Source organism: Podarcis pityusensis (assembly GCF_964106645.2).
Source record: "Podarcis pityusensis genome assembly, chromosome: 1".
Taxonomy (NCBI): Eukaryota; Metazoa; Chordata; class Lepidosauria; order Squamata; family Lacertidae; genus Podarcis; species Podarcis pityusensis.
Window position 1 is genome coordinate 10,812,824 of NC_138028.1, and position 15,361 is coordinate 10,828,184.

Genomic DNA, 15,361 nt, shown 5'->3' on the forward strand with positions numbered 1-15,361 from the left:
CGTTTCCGTGCACTGCTCTGGTTTGCCAGAAGCGGCTTAGTCCTGCTGGCCACATGACCCGGAAGCTGTACGCTGGCTCCTTCGGCCAATAAAGTGAGATGAATGCCCCAACCCCAGAGTCGGCCACGACTGGACCTAATAGTCAGGGGTCCCTTTACCTTTACCTTTACATCTACCCTGCAGTTTCTTGAAGAATACTGTAGTTTGATGCATTCCCCTCAAAACCAGCTTCGATGCGATTTGAAAAGCTACATGAAAGCATCCATGCCACCTCTCTGCCTACTGGCGCAGACCAACGTTGGGCAACTTGGAAACATGTGCAGCTTGACTGATGTGCATAGTGATGAGCATGCCATTTGAAATGCAGCAAAATAAATATTTCCAGCAAAGCACCTCGGTGCATTTTAAGCCAGTAATATACACACAGCCTTTGTCTTCAAATACAATGGGGGGTGACTCCTGTGATCAGCGTTTTGCATAAGAATCTGGGAGTACTGGAATCGAACGCCAGCTAAGCTGTATTGTCTCTCTGTGCTCTTGAGCAATTTGCTTTCTCTCAGCCATTTGGCTTTTCATCTGCAAAATGGGCCTTTTTAATAATGCACAGGGACATTAAAGCGGATGAATCAGGATGCCTGCGACCCAAAACACTATATGAATGATGAGTGGAGATGATTCTGCAAAATGCTGGAGCAGAAAGCCAAATTGTGTATACGGTGCTAAGAAATCTGTCTGCCCTGAATGTTGTTTTCTCCTTGTGGCGTGTTCACAATCAAAGGTTAGCAGCTAGAACAACCGCAGCATGCATTCCCAGCAGCATCAAAATAGTTGGCACCATCTTAAATTAACAAATAAAAATAAAAAGAGGAGCAGAGAAGGGTAGGGAGCCTTTTATTAGTGTGAGCAGCTGGCTATTCAGGTTTTTTAAAGTTACATTCCCTTCCCATAAGTGGCACTCCGTGCTAATTGAAACTTTCTCTCACTGAAGGCTTTAATGTAAAGCCAGTGTTGCTGCTGGCCATGAACTTCAGCCAGAATAGCTCTGTGCAGCCCTAGCTGTGGCTTTGGCATGGCAAAGGGTAGCCGCCTTCAACACATGAAGCAGTACAATTATGGACCAACTTGTGTGTTCAGTAGCAAACACAGATCTGGAAACTCTGGCCACTCCTCAGCTTCAAAATACCCGTGGTGTGTGTGTGTGTGTGATTATATTTGAAGAGGAGAAGCAGCATGTGTGGAAGCGGCTTATGCCTTCCCCCTCCCCATCACTTTTCCACGGGAACTTATGCAATATAGTACATGCATTGAGGAAACCCAGTTTAGGAAAGTTAACAGCAGAGTTTTTTGGGGGGAGGGGGAGGCAGGGGATCAGGTTAGGGAGAAGGGTTAAGCACATACCCTCCTCTCCCCACACTGTAATAAAGAAGAAGCAGCTGGGGCTGTAACCTCAGGTTACAGAAGCTTTGGGTTGTGCGATTTCGGGTTGTGCATCACGCCGAACCTGGAAGTACTGGAACGGGTTACTTCTGGGTTTCGGCGCTTGCACAGAAGCGCCTAAATCACGTTTTGCGCATGCACAGAAGCACCGAATTGCAACCCATGCATGCATAGATGCGGTGCTGCGGGTTGTGGACGCTGCGGGTTGCGAACGTGCTTCCCACACGGATCACGTTCGCAACCCGAGCGCCCACGGTAATTTCATTATTTGTCACTCTGGGTGGCTTCCAGAACATACAGAACCATAATAAAACGTCAAACATTAAAAGCTTTCTTATATAAAAGCCTTCGGATGTCTTATCTCCTTGACATCTGATGGGAGGCCGTTCCACACAAGAGGGTGCAACAGCTGAGAAGGCCCTTCTGCCTGGTTCCCTGTAACCTCACTTCTCGCAGGCAGAGAACCACCAGGAGGCCCTCAGAGTTGGACTTCAGTGCTCGGGCTGAATGACGGGGATGGAGACGCTCTTTCAGGTATACAGGGCCGGTGGCCATTTAGAGCTTTAAAGGTCAGTACCAACATTTTAAATTGTGCTCAGAAGCGTCCAAAACGGGTGGGGAACCTGTGGCCCTCGGATGTTCCTGGCCTCTAGTTCCCATTGCTCCTGACGGCTGACCCTGCTGGCAGGCCAGAGATTCCCCACCACTGATCTAAGAGCAAAGAGAAGATGTTTCTTACTTCGGAGGTGGTGTGTGTGCCCTTACACAAATTAGCTGGTTAAAACACATACAGTGGATTGGCTTTCTTTAATCAGGGACTGGCGTAATAATTTGTCACTGAAGGCACCTGGGCGTGCAGAAACCAGCTTCCTTTTCAAAGGTAAAATTCACACTCGTTGCTCCACCCTAAATTGGCAAGCAATCCGTACAATGTTGCCCAGAAAGTTTGTTTCCCCTCTCTACTATGCGGATGTGGTTAATCATGTGTGATACTGTACAATGTATGAGAAGAAAAGCGCATTACATGGGGGCAAAAAGTAACTGACATCCCAAGGATTAGCTTCATTAACAAGGATTCTTGAGCCATTTAATCCTGTTTTTTTTCTCTTCCAATCATTCTACCTGCCAAGACTTTCTCTGTTCTTCCTGCCAAAAAAATGCTACCCCTAACACACACACACACCCCCGACACCTGATGGCAGAGGATGAGCTGGGTAAAATGGAAAAGTACAGAAGAGCAGATCAGGGTGAGTTTAATGTTCTTGGTTTCTGTCCCCGAGGCAAGGAACTGCTTATTGAGAACAGGAAGGGAACATTTGGCAGGTGAGCGGCCAATGCAGAAATAAACAGAACCGCAGCTGCTGTGCAGGGAACGAATTCAGCGCTGCATAGTCGAGTGCAAAGGTAGTTGTGCCGTAATAATTCCCTAGGAAACCAGAGCTGACACCCACAGACTTTTCATGGGCCAAGACCTGAAGGCATTTCCATTTTATTTCGGTCTTCCTCCGTGGAATGCAAGGCATTCCCCAGACACAATGCTTTTGCGGGGAGAGTTTAAGGCTCATTAGTTTAAATAAAGGCTATGATATACGGGATTATGTAACGCATGTTTATGTAACACAAACCTTTCAGGACTGTAACTAAGAAACACTGTTCTTTTTCTGAGGTATATGGACACTGCATATTTGAGTCCAAAAACCTAGGGTGCAAATCATAACAAGTAAAGTCACCAGCCACATACCCTCTGATGTTTCTCCAATGAAAATAGGAACGTCCTATTTAACAACAACAACAACAACGATAATGATTTAACTGTTAATACCCTGCCCACCTGACTGGGTGGCCCCAGCCATTTTGGGCGGCTTCCAGCACATATAAAATCATAATAAAACATTAAACATTTAAAAACTTCCCTATACAGGGCTGCCTTCAGATGTCTTCTAAAGGCTGTATAGTTATTGTACTTATCTCCTTAATTTGAGGGTCACATAACTCCATACCCTCCAACATTTCTCCAATGAAAATAGGGACATCCTAAGGAAAAGCGGGACATTGTGAGATCAAATCAGGAACTGGGGCGGCTTCTGTAAATCCAGGACTGTCCCTGGAAAATAGGAACATTTAGAAGATCTGCACCCAATTAAAAAACTATTATTTAATTGAGCATGAGCATTTAAGCCAGCTAACTGATTTAGTGCAGCTGCATAAATTTGCATATGAAAGGGGGGAGTAGGGATGTGTTGTTTTGTATTTAAATGATGTATCCCAGCAGATCTTGCCTGAAAAGAGGCATTCCTCTTCTGAGGTGACACTTGCAACCTGCAGTTATTATCAGGAAGGAAATTAAATCTGTTGATTTAATTGAGGGCACCTTTTTAGTTCATAGATACAGTATGTTTTAAAAGTGGTTCATCTAACTCATTCTTCTTCAATTGCTGAGTTGGGAGTGAGACCGACTGTTGGGTCAGAGCCTGATCTAAGGTGATTTGCAACAGCGAAATTAGCACCATACATACATATGGCAAAAAATAATGATTAAGAAACAGGTCTCCAAATGCATGTTTGGGTTAAACAGTGGGGGCCTGGGTCTGAAAAGGTTGGAGGCTTTTGATAACTGAATAGCCAGACTTAATAAGCACATGCTGATGACAGAAGCATTTATCTTCACTGTGCCTCTTTCTTTTTACCCTGTTTTTGATACTGCTTTTGAAGTGTTGCCTTGACGCAACTCCAAAACTTCGTTTGTTTCCAAATCTGCTTCTCTTCTTGTTCTTGATAAATATGTGGCATTGCTGCCAAGGCTCCAGAATATCCTTGGCAGCCCACAATAGCAACTGCAAACACAACATACAGTGTGCTGTTGTTTAAAAAAGGTCACAGGGCGCAGGCAGAGAAGTAAGCCGAGCTCAGAGCCGGCGTTGTGCAGGGACCTGAGCCACCATCAGCAAGCTCTTTCAGCAGGGATGCACGATTTAATGAAAGGAATTGGGGAGGATTTAGGTGTGCGAATGGGTGGAAACGTAAGGTGACACCCTCTTCTTGGGCATGAGTCAAAGTCATTCTGATGCCATGTTTGCAGTCCGCTCTACTCTCCCAGTGCAAGCCTCTCTGTGTGTGCATCAACGCATAACAGCCAAAACCTCAGTGCAGGTAGCTTAATACATTTAAAGTTAAATACATATTAAACACGAACTAAATCCGATTTTGTAAAACTGCTGCCAGGTTGGCACTACCTGCGGCAAGGCCTTTTTGGTAGTGGCTCATCTGTGGAAAACTCCCCCAGCCTAGGAGCATTATTAACATTCAGGGACTTAAAAAAACAACAACTACCACATTCCAGTTCACCCAGGCATGTGACGGCTGAAAAGATCATTGATCCTGGCAACCTTGAAATCATGGTGTGGATATATGATTGTTTTTAGATGCTCACAGTGTTAAAACATTTTTTAAAAATTATTTTTCAGTGGTGCTGCTTTGCTGTTTGACACCCTCGGCTCCTTTGGGGAGGGAGGGTGGTACTGAAATTTAACGCGTAAAGTAAAACAGATAAATATCACACACATATATGTGTGTGTGAGAGAAAAATGAGTGCAGGCAGTTCACTCAGAAAGCAAGCAATCCTGCTCAGAAGTAGCACCTATTTTTGAAACCAGTCAGTGTGTCGGATGGGCTATTTTAAAGGAAAGCCGCCTGCGACACGAAACGCGGGCGTCCTGTTCACACGTATCTGGGAAGGGGGTTCGCAATTGGGATAATTTCTGAGGACGCCCCTTGGTTAGAAAAAGAGAGCCAAAAGCCACCACGCAGACAGACCAAAAAAGGGAAGGCCTGCCGCGTTGCATGATGGGACTTGTAGTCTCCAGGCGGGAGAGCCGACCCTTCTATTCAAGATGGAAAGAGAGACAGAGAGCTGTTGCCAGGATACTCTCTCAGTAAACAAAGTGTCGCCATGTCTCAGCTACAGTTCCTGGAGCTGCCCAAGGGACATATAGTGCCTGTAAGTAAGTTTGCATTCCTGGATGTGTCTAGTTACTGTGGAACTTCTTGGGGGTGGCGTGGGGTTTGCAGATATTACTTTTTTCTTTTTTTAAAAAAAGCCCAAGGTAGGATATGACCAGGTTGGGTCTTGCACCCAGTGCCGGATTTACGTATAAGCTAAACAAGCTATAGCTAAGGGGGCCCCCAAAAAAATTTAAAGGGAAAAAAACCTGGATGTACATTTCCAAAAATATAAGATAAAAGACAAATACAATAAAACTTACATACAGCAACAGTGTTTTTGCATTATTAAGTTTGTTATAAATTTAAAAAAATCATTTTAAGTTAGAGCTTAATAATTATTTCACTATTAATATACTTCTTCTTAATTGTATTTAAATTCAACAATTACTTTGATAAAATACATATTTTGTTATGTGCAAATGGCTTTAGATACCTATCAGGTCCATAAATTACCATATGGCATATATTCAACACAAAAAACAGCAACAATTTGTTGTTGACAAAGGACAGCTGGACATATAATTGCCCGATTACCTTCGGTAGCTTAGAGCCTCATCAGACCTCAATCTGGCCCTGCTTTCACCTTTCATAGCTGGGTCATCGTGCAACCTTCACCTGTCAAAATCCCCTCTTCAAACCCAAATATTAGAGGCACCCACTCTTGCATCCACAATTCAGGAGCTTCGTTTATTTACCTATTACATTTCTACCCCACCTTTCTACCAAAAGCCCCCAATAGGGCCTACATTGGGCCCCTGCCCTCCGCTCCTCATTTTACCCTCTCAACAGCCCTGTGAGGTAGGTCAGGCTGAGAGACCATGATGAGCTCCAAGATTACCCAGTGAACTTCATGGCTGAGTGAGGATTTGAACCCTGGTCTCCCGGGTCCCAGGCAGACACTTTAACCACTGCACTATGTTGGCTGTCTAACCTTTTATGAATTAAATCTTACTTGAGGAATACAGCTGGCCTGCATTATTATTATTATTTGTGTATCCCGCTCAACTGACTGGGTTGTCCCAACCACTCTGGGCAGCTTCCAACATAATATGTTTCTGAGCACAATTCAAAGTGTTGGTGCTGACCTTTAAAGCCCTAAACGGCCTTGGTCCAGTATACTTGAAGGAGCGTCTCCACCCCCATCGTTCAGCCCGGACACTGAGATCCACTGCCGAGGGCTTTCTGCCGGTTCCCTCACTGTGAGAAGCCAAGTTACAGGGAACCAGGCAGAGGGCCTTCTCGGTAGTGGCACCCGCCCTGTGGAACGCTCTCCCACCAGATGTCAAAGAGAAAAACAACTACCAGACTTTTCAAAGACATCTGAAGGCAGCCCTGTTTAGGGAAGCTTTTAATGTTTAATAGGTTATTGTATTTTAGTGTTCTGTTAGAAGCCGCCCAGAGTGGCTGGGGAACCCCAGCCAGATGGGCGGGGTATAAATAATAAATTATTATTATTATTATTATTATTATTATTATTATTAAACCTCAAACATTAAAAACTTCCTGATACAGGGCTGCCTTCAGATGTTTCCTAAAAGCTGTATACTTATTTATCTCATTGACATCTGATGGGAGGGCACCCCACAGGTCGGACAACACTATATGTGTTCATATATATTTATTCCACCTTCCATCCCTATCCATAGTGTTTCTGATGGTCACAAACTTGAAACGACCAGTCGGCATTGGTTGTTTTTAAATAGGCAGTTGGAAATATTCAGTCAATGTCTTGATTATTATGATTAGGATTATTAGATGGACCACTGGCCTTTATATACACCGGAGGCCAATATTGTGGAAGCCTTTAGGAAAAGTTGTCTTTCTAAGGCTTGGTGGCTCACGACATCAGTCTTTTTTTTAGAATAATGCCATGAAATAATATCCCTGGAGGTTGCTTGATGTCCCAGTGGTTGTTCCAGCCCTGTTTTTGGATGTACATTGAATCACCATTCTTCAGAAGCACATGGCATTGGGCTTATCGGTCAGGCTTATGAACTCGCTGGAGTTTTTGGAGCTGAAAATCGAACATGAAAATGATGAAATGGTTTAAATTAACGCCTTGATACTTTTGTATTCCAAAACGCTTGCAGTTCACGAAAGTTAACCCTGGCTTGTGGTACTGGAAAGATGACAGCCGAAGTCTTGAATTTGCATGGTAAGGATTCAGTGTCCCTTTCTGTCTGTCTTTGTTGCGTTTCTGTTTGTGGTTATCGTGATTTCGTATCACTTGCCAGTGAGCTAGTTTATGAAGCGTGTTATGTAGTGTAGTTTCACCCTGGGCCAACGGGGATACTGTATATAGTTTTCACTCAGGTCTGTAGATAGTTTTCACTCAGGTCCGCGTCTGTTATTTTAGGCGGGAACTCTGGGCTGTTGTGGTTACAATGTTGACAGCCGGCTGCCTATAAATACAGGCCGGCTGAGCTGTTCGCAGTCAGTTCTATTCCAGCTTACCATAATAAAGAGCTACTTGAAGAAATCGCTGTGCCGGCTGCTATGTCAACCCACGACTTAACACTGGCGACGAAGGTGGGATAGATGGACATCAGAGCACAGCCAGATGCGGCCAGCCTCTGAACTAAGCTGAATCACTGAGCTGAATCACAGAGCGAAATCACTGAGCGAAATCACTGGGCAGAACCAATTCAGAGCTGACTGTTCTGGCTAGAGCACTGTGTTCCATCCATCGCCCTTCACGCCGGCATCGGAATCATGGCTTCACTTGTGCCTCTACCGCCGTTTGCGCCAGCCTCTGAATCATGGGACTCCTACCTCGCTCGGTTCGACTGCTACCTCCAAGCCAACGAGCTGACAGCAGTATCAAAGGATCGGAAGCGGGGCCTATTCCTCAGCCTCTGTGGGCCTGAGGTGTTTGAGACGGCCCGAGCGTTGGTTGCGCCTGAAGCAGTCCAGGCAACACCATGGGACACGATCCAAGAGAAGCTCCGCAACCACTACGCACCAAAGCCGTCCAAGATTGCTGCCCGCCATGCGTTCTACCACCGGAACCAGGTAGAGGGGGAGTCAATCAACAACTACACCACCGCCCTGCGACAGGCTGCAATGCACTGTGAGTTCCGAGACTTAGACGATGCCCTGATGGATCGAATCGTCTGCGGGGTCCGGGACATCCATCTGCAACGGCGCCTCCTAGCCAAGCCAGACCTCACGCTACAGAAAGCCATTGAGGAAGCTGTGGCCTCAGAAGCTGCTGAACGCTCCGCCCAGGAGATCCGCAAGTCCAGCAGCCCGCGTCTTGCTAGGGAGCCAGTTCCGGTGCATCATGAAGAGGACAGCAGTGAGGAGGCATCCTCCAGTGAAGACGATGACGTGCACCAGACAAAGCGGGAGCGCAGGAAGTTCCAACAGAAGTCCAAGGGCCAACCGGAATGTGCTGGCTGTGGAGGCAACCATTCCCGTGCCAAGTGTCGATTCAGAGACGCCATCTGTAGGAAGTGTTCCAGAAGGGGCCACATCGCTAAGGTCTGCCGATCGGCTCCGTCTGACACCCCCCCTTCATCGACTCGCAAGTCCAAGTCTTCACTCCAGTCTGCCAAGGAAAGTTGTTTCGCTCTCACCAACTGCCGCTGCCCGTCTGGAACCACGATTGGCCAAACCGACTCGCCTACGCGACGCAAGCTGAACGTCACGGTGCTCATTGAAGGAGCTCCATGTGACATGGAGATCGACACCGGGTCTGCCCTGTCCATCGTGTCATGGAGCACCATCAAAAGACTGGTACCCAGAGTGTCCAAAAGGCAACTCGACTCTCACCGCGTACACCTGAGAGACTACCAGGTAAACGACATTCCCGTGGTAGGCGTTGGCCGGTTCCGGATCGCCTTCAAGGATTTTTCGGGCCTGCTCCGGTTGGTGGTGGTCGAAGGTCAGCGGCCAAGCCTCCTAGGGCTAGACTGGTTTGATGCCCTCGGCCTGGAAGTCACCGGCATCAACTGCATCTCTAACGCAGAGACTGAGGGTCTGGTCAAAGACTTTGCCGAGGTTTTTGACGGCACCTTGGGCCAATATACAGGTACGCCCATCTCCTTTAGCCTTGATCCACAAGTCGCCCCCATCAAGCTAAAGCCACGCCGGGTTCCCTTTGCTCTCAAGGCTAAGGTGGACGAACAACTGGACAAACTGATCGCCCAAGGAGTTTTGGAGCCGGTTGACCACGCAAAGTGGGAAACCCCCATCGTCACGCCTGTCAAGCCAGATGGGTCGGTGAGAATCTGCGCTGACTACAAGTGCACGATCAACAAGGCACTTCAGCAGCACGCTTACCCGGTTCCTGTTGTCCAACACCTGCTGCATTCCCTGGGTGAGGGTAAGGTCTTCGCTAAGCTGGACCTTGCCCAAGCCTATCAACAACTGCCAGTCGATGATGCCACTGCTGAAGCCCAGACGATCGTCACCCACCGGGGGGCTTTCCGTTGCCGCCGGTTGCAGTTCGGGGTGAGTGTGGCTCCTGGCATCTTCCAAAGCCTTATGGAGCGTCTCCTGCAAGGGCTTCCGGGCGTGGTACCATATTTTGATGACGTCTTGGTGTCTGCAGACTCACACCAGCAGCTGTTCGAGCGCCTCCGTGCCGTGCTGACCAGGTTCCAGGAGGCCGGGCTCAAGGTAAAGAGGGACAAGTGCCAGATCGCCGTTCCACAGGTAGAGTTCCTGGGCTATCTTATCGATGCCTCCGGTCTTCATCCAACCACATCCAAGATCCGCGCTATCCAGCAGGCCCCCACCCCAAAGAACAAAACGGAGTTGCAGGCATTCCTGGGGCTGCTGAACTTTTATAACATGTTCCTGCCCCACAAAGCCACAGTGGCTGAGCCTCTTCACCGACTCCTTAGCACTAAGACGCCTTGGGCCTGGGGTCATCGGGAGACGGCGGCCTTCAACGCGGTCAAGGCTCTCCTTTCTTCAGACAGTGTGCTGGTACAGTACAGTGAATCCAGGCCGCTGGTCCTTGCCTGCGACGCCTCACCTTTTGGCATCGGTGCTGTCCTTAGTCACCGTTTTCCAGATGGAAGAGAAGCACCGCTCGCCTACTTTTCCAGGACACTATCTCCGACGGAACGGAATTACAGCCAGCTCGACAAGGAGGCATTAGCACTTGTGGCTGGAGTGAAGAGGTTCCATGAATACCTCTATGGCAGGACTTTTGACCTCATCACTGACCACAAGCCACTCCTGGGCCTCCTCGCCGGTGATCGTCCAACTCCACCGGTCCTCTCACCACGCATGCTGTGATGGACTGTTTTCCTGGCTGCCTACCACTACCGGCTCATCCATCGCCCGGGGAAATCGATGGGCCATGCCGACGCCCTCAGCCGTTGCCCTCTTCCAGCATTTGTGGAAGACCCGGCTCCAGCTTCATCGCTCCTTCTGATTGAGGATCTTCCGGCAGCGCCTGTATCGGCTGCCACTGTGGCCTCCGCATCTGCCCAGGATCGCACCATCAGCCGGGTGCTCAACTGGGTGTGGAGGGGGTGGCCACAAGGGCCTGTTGCATCGGAGTTCCAGCCCTTCGCAACCAGACAACATGAACTCTCAGCTCATCGCGGCTGCCTGCTGTGGGGAGACCGCGTCGTGATTCCCCAGGGACTCCGTCAGCGCGTCCTGGAGGCTCTGCACGTTGGCCACCCGGGAATTGTCAAAATGAAGGCGTTGGCTCGGTGTTACGTCTGGTGGCCTAATATGGACGATGCCATCACTGCCTGGGTGTCCGCCTGTCAAGCGTGCCAGGAGTCGAGGCCTGCACCACCGGCAGCTAAGGGACACACCTGGGAGACGCCAAAGACACCCTGGTCGAGGGTGCACATCGATCTGGCTGGCCCCTTTCACGGCCGGACCTTTATGGTAGTGGTGGACGCCTATTCCAAATGGCTGGAGGTCGCCCTGATGCCCTCCACCACTACCGAAGCTGTCATCCGGGTGCTGCGAGGCCTGTTTGCAACGCATGGGTGTCCTGATGTCCTTGTCTCTGACAACGGACCGCAGTTCACGTCAGGCACGTTTGAGCGGTATCTTTTGGGACTGGGCATCCGCCATGCCCTAACGGCACCCTTTCATCCATCCAGCAACGGGCAAGCGGAAAGAATGGTGCGCTCGACAAAAGAGGCACTGGCGCGCCTGGACCGGGGAGACTGGCATGAGCGGGTCGCCGAATACTTGTTCGTGCAACACATCACCCCTCATGCGGCCACAGGGAGGAGTCCTGCTGAACTGCTTATGGGCCGCCGCCTCAGGTCACCGCTCGACCGGCTACACCCAGACTTTGCCGTGGCTGAACCCCCAGGCTGTGCCAACGCACCACGGTCATTTGTCCCAGGAAACCAGGTCTTTGCCCGGAACTATGTGGGGGACATCCCTTGGGTGCCAGCCACAGTAGTGGGAGTCACTGGACCTCGCTCGTACCAGGTGGCACTCGAAGACGGACGCTTGTGGCGACGGCACATAGACCAGCTTAGGCGCAGGGTTGGGGACTTGGACACTACCGAGGTGCCCCCAACTGCGCTTGCGGCTCCAGAAGAGACACGTACAGATGGCGAGGCCCCACCTACACCTCCCTCGCAAGCTGCCAGCGTGGAGCCGAACCAAGCCGTTTCAGAACAGACTCAGACCACTCCACTTGCGGAGGCTCCACCCACAGCAGCGGATCCAGGGGAGTTGGTTCCAACGCCACCTAGGGTCGCACCACAGCCTCAGCGAGAACTGTGTGGCCCTCCGGACTTGGCTACCAGTCCCCGGCGGTCTGGCAGAGTTTCCAAGCGCCCAACTTATTTAAAGGACTATGTTGTTGGACAGGTATCACTGTTGGTCTAAGTATGGGAAATGTAACCGATATGCTTTTGTGCTTAATTGAACCATTACGCGTAGTGCTGTATATAAGGAAACCATTACGATTGTAACTAACGCCTTATCTCGGTGGGGAGGGGTGTTATGTAGTGTAGTTTCACCCTGGGCCAACAGGGGGATACTGTATATAGTTTTCACTCAGGTCTGTAGATAGTTTTCACTCAGGTCCGCGTCTGTTATTTTAGGCGGGAACTCTGGGCTGTTGTGGTTACAATGTTGACAGCCGGCTGCCTATAAATACAGGCCGGCTGAGCTGTTCGCAGTCAGTTCTATTCCAGCTTACCATAATAAAGAGCTACTTGAAGAAATCGCTGTGCCGGCTGCTATGTCAACCCACGACTTAACAAAGCGCCTGGCCTTGCAGCATGATTTCCCCCCCTCCATGCACAGTCCATTAAAATCAATAAAACCAATGGAATCTACAACATTTCCAACAGTAGCAGATCATAATCAGCAGGATGAAACCAATACATTTTAGTAAATAGAATCCTTGTTTTCCAAAAGCATGGAGGAACTGAAATGTTTTTTCTTTGCCTCTGAAAGGAGGCAAATGTCAGGCCTGATAGAACCCTTGGCAGGGATGGGAGGTGAGAAGAGGTATTCCACAGTAAACAAAGTGACAATTGAAAAGAGCCTGAGTTTGCAGGATGCCGCTCTTTCCAACTGTGAAAGCATCTAGTAGTATGCCTCATCTCTCCCTAAGTGCAGTTGGTCCAAACATACCCATTCCTTCAATCTCTGAAAGAATAAAAAATGAAAACATCTCTGTAATTTTGAAGCAGAAGGTACCCCACGCTGATTGGTTGAGCATGCTGTGATGTCATAAAGAACCACCTGTCCAATCCCTGAAGCTGTTTCCCCCTCACCTTCGGTATTCATTTTTTTGGGGGGGGGGGGATTATTAAGGATGGAGGAGGAACAGATCAACTCAGAAATGTTGTGGATGCTGGGGCTTTGGAAAATTTAAAAAACCAAGTATCCCAGCTGAATTATAGCGGGCAGGGGCAAGATTGCATCCTAAACTGGCACTGGACTTGCTGCCATTCCTCTCTGCTGGGCTCACTCTGTGGTTGAGAGATGCAGGGTGAGCTCTCTTTCCTGTGTAGTTGTATGAATTGCCACTGCCATTACCGAAAACTCCCCTCTGTTTGGTATTGCAGTGCTCAGCCTAAGGAGGAAGATAAGGAAGTGGAGAAGAAGTCAAAGAAAGGGAAAACCATCCACTTCCAAGAGACGGCCACAAAAACGCCGGACAGGTGACCCAGTTTAAAAATCAGCAGCGCTTGAAATGCCCTGACTATAGTCTGTGGTCTTGGCAAGGGTGTAAGAAGTCCTGGATTCAAATCCCACGCAAATCCTGTATTTGGGGAAGGGAAGGGGAAGAGACTGGACGTACCTTTGGGGATGGAACATAGCTCAATGCAGAAGGCCATAGGTTTGATCCCCAGCAAAGACCAAGGCCTGAGATCCTGGAGAGCTGCTGCCTGCCAGGGTAGGCAGTATTGGGCTAGATGGAGAAATGGTCTGAGCCTGACCTGGATGGTAAGGGAATCCCACCGATGTCACCAATTTATTTATTTTTTAAAAATAAAATGATTGGTTATAAAAAGTTCTCCTTTGTGACTCTTGAGACAGGAGTTCCAATTCATTCTAGGTAGAGTGAGGTGGCCTGCCTCAAGTGCACCATTAAAGGGAAGCAAATGGTCAATTATTTGGTCCATTATTATATTGTTGCCATTGCCACGGGGGTTGCCATTCGGATTTTGTGCCCCAAAGTCATGGGCCACCTCTGTGCCTGCTTAGCAGCAAATGCGTTTGGGCAAGCTGCTTGTTTGCAGCCATTTCCCTGTCTGTAAAATGGGACCAATAGCAACACAACATCACAGGCCTGCTTTTTTGCTGATGTGTATACCATACATACATCTGCTGTATCTCCCCTCCCCTCTTCTGCATCTGCATCCCATAATGCCTTAGCTACAATTGATCATTTGAGGATCCACACCCTCAAATATGAGAAAGAACGGGTCCACAGGCCATCTGCATCGGTAGGATGGGAAGACGGCTGCACAAACTGGGCCATTTTCATCACTGCGTCTTGCAAAGAGTTTCCCCTCCAGGTCACATCCACACCATACATTCAAAGCCCTCTCATGCTACTTCAATCAGTCCTGGTTTCCCCCAAAGAATTCTGGGAACTGTAGTTGCTAGGAATCCCCTCTTGGAACTACAATTCCCAACACCCTCAAACTACAGTTCCCAGGATTCTTGGGGGAGGGAGCTATGGCTGTTAAAGTGGTATGACAGTGCTTTAAATGTGTGTTGTGGATGTCCTAAGTGCTGCCCCTTTGTGGATATTAAAGGCTCGAGAGACCCATAAGGAAGCTTCATGTGCCCATAGAAGGCTGAATTCTGCCTTTGTTTTCAACGTAATCAAGGTTACCTGGAAAGAGAACATCCCAGAGTTTAGCTCCAGAGTTGCCTTGGCATGTGTCCAATTAAATGAAATGCAAGTCCTACCCACCCTCCATTTTATCTGCAGACCGGATCCTGTTTTTTTCCGAGATATCTTTGCCGTACGGAGAAGCATCCAAGAAGATAAGTCGCCCCGGCTGTTGAGGCGATTGCAAAAGGAACTGATTTCTCTAGAAGACGTTAAGTGTAAGTGTGGGTGCTGAATTGCCAAGTTAGTTGCAGCTTATTGACCTTCTCCGCCATCCTTGAGATTGTTCCAAGGGTTGCTGATTTCAGTGTTATCCCGAGTCAACAGCACTTGTTTACTTGGCCTAAATGGCTTGTGTCCAGCATACCTAAGAATCATAAAAATCAAAGAAATAGCTTCTTTGTCCCTTCCAGCTGTGGGAGCCAAGAGCATCGTCCACCTTAACAGTCTTGCACAGAACCAGCAATGGCAGTCCTATGTGCTACAGACCAAACAGGGAGTGGGTGTTTTGCAGAAAGGCTCCAGTCATGGAAATAACTTGAGTCATGCAAGATTTCCAGTCCATATGGAGCAGGGGAAGGCAGAAAGGCAACCTCCTTTTCTATATTGCATCATGGTGCCAGT

General features: G+C 48.6%; 1 protein-coding gene across 1 annotated transcript in view; it reads left to right on the forward strand.

Annotated features, from left to right (window-relative positions):
• PPP1R36 (protein phosphatase 1 regulatory subunit 36) overlaps nucleotides 1-15,361 on the forward strand; it is a gene marked incomplete at its 5' end in the record, with an annotated part of 78,344 nt that overhangs the window by 40,999 nt on the left and 21,984 nt on the right. The window contains 3 exons of the mRNA XM_080981682.1: nucleotides 7,530-7,594; nucleotides 13,458-13,553; nucleotides 14,837-14,955. Of these exons, the coding sequence (XP_080837808.1) occupies nucleotides 7,530-7,594; nucleotides 13,458-13,553; nucleotides 14,837-14,955 (280 nt within the window). The remainder of the gene's footprint in view (nucleotides 1-7,529; nucleotides 7,595-13,457; nucleotides 13,554-14,836; nucleotides 14,956-15,361) is intronic.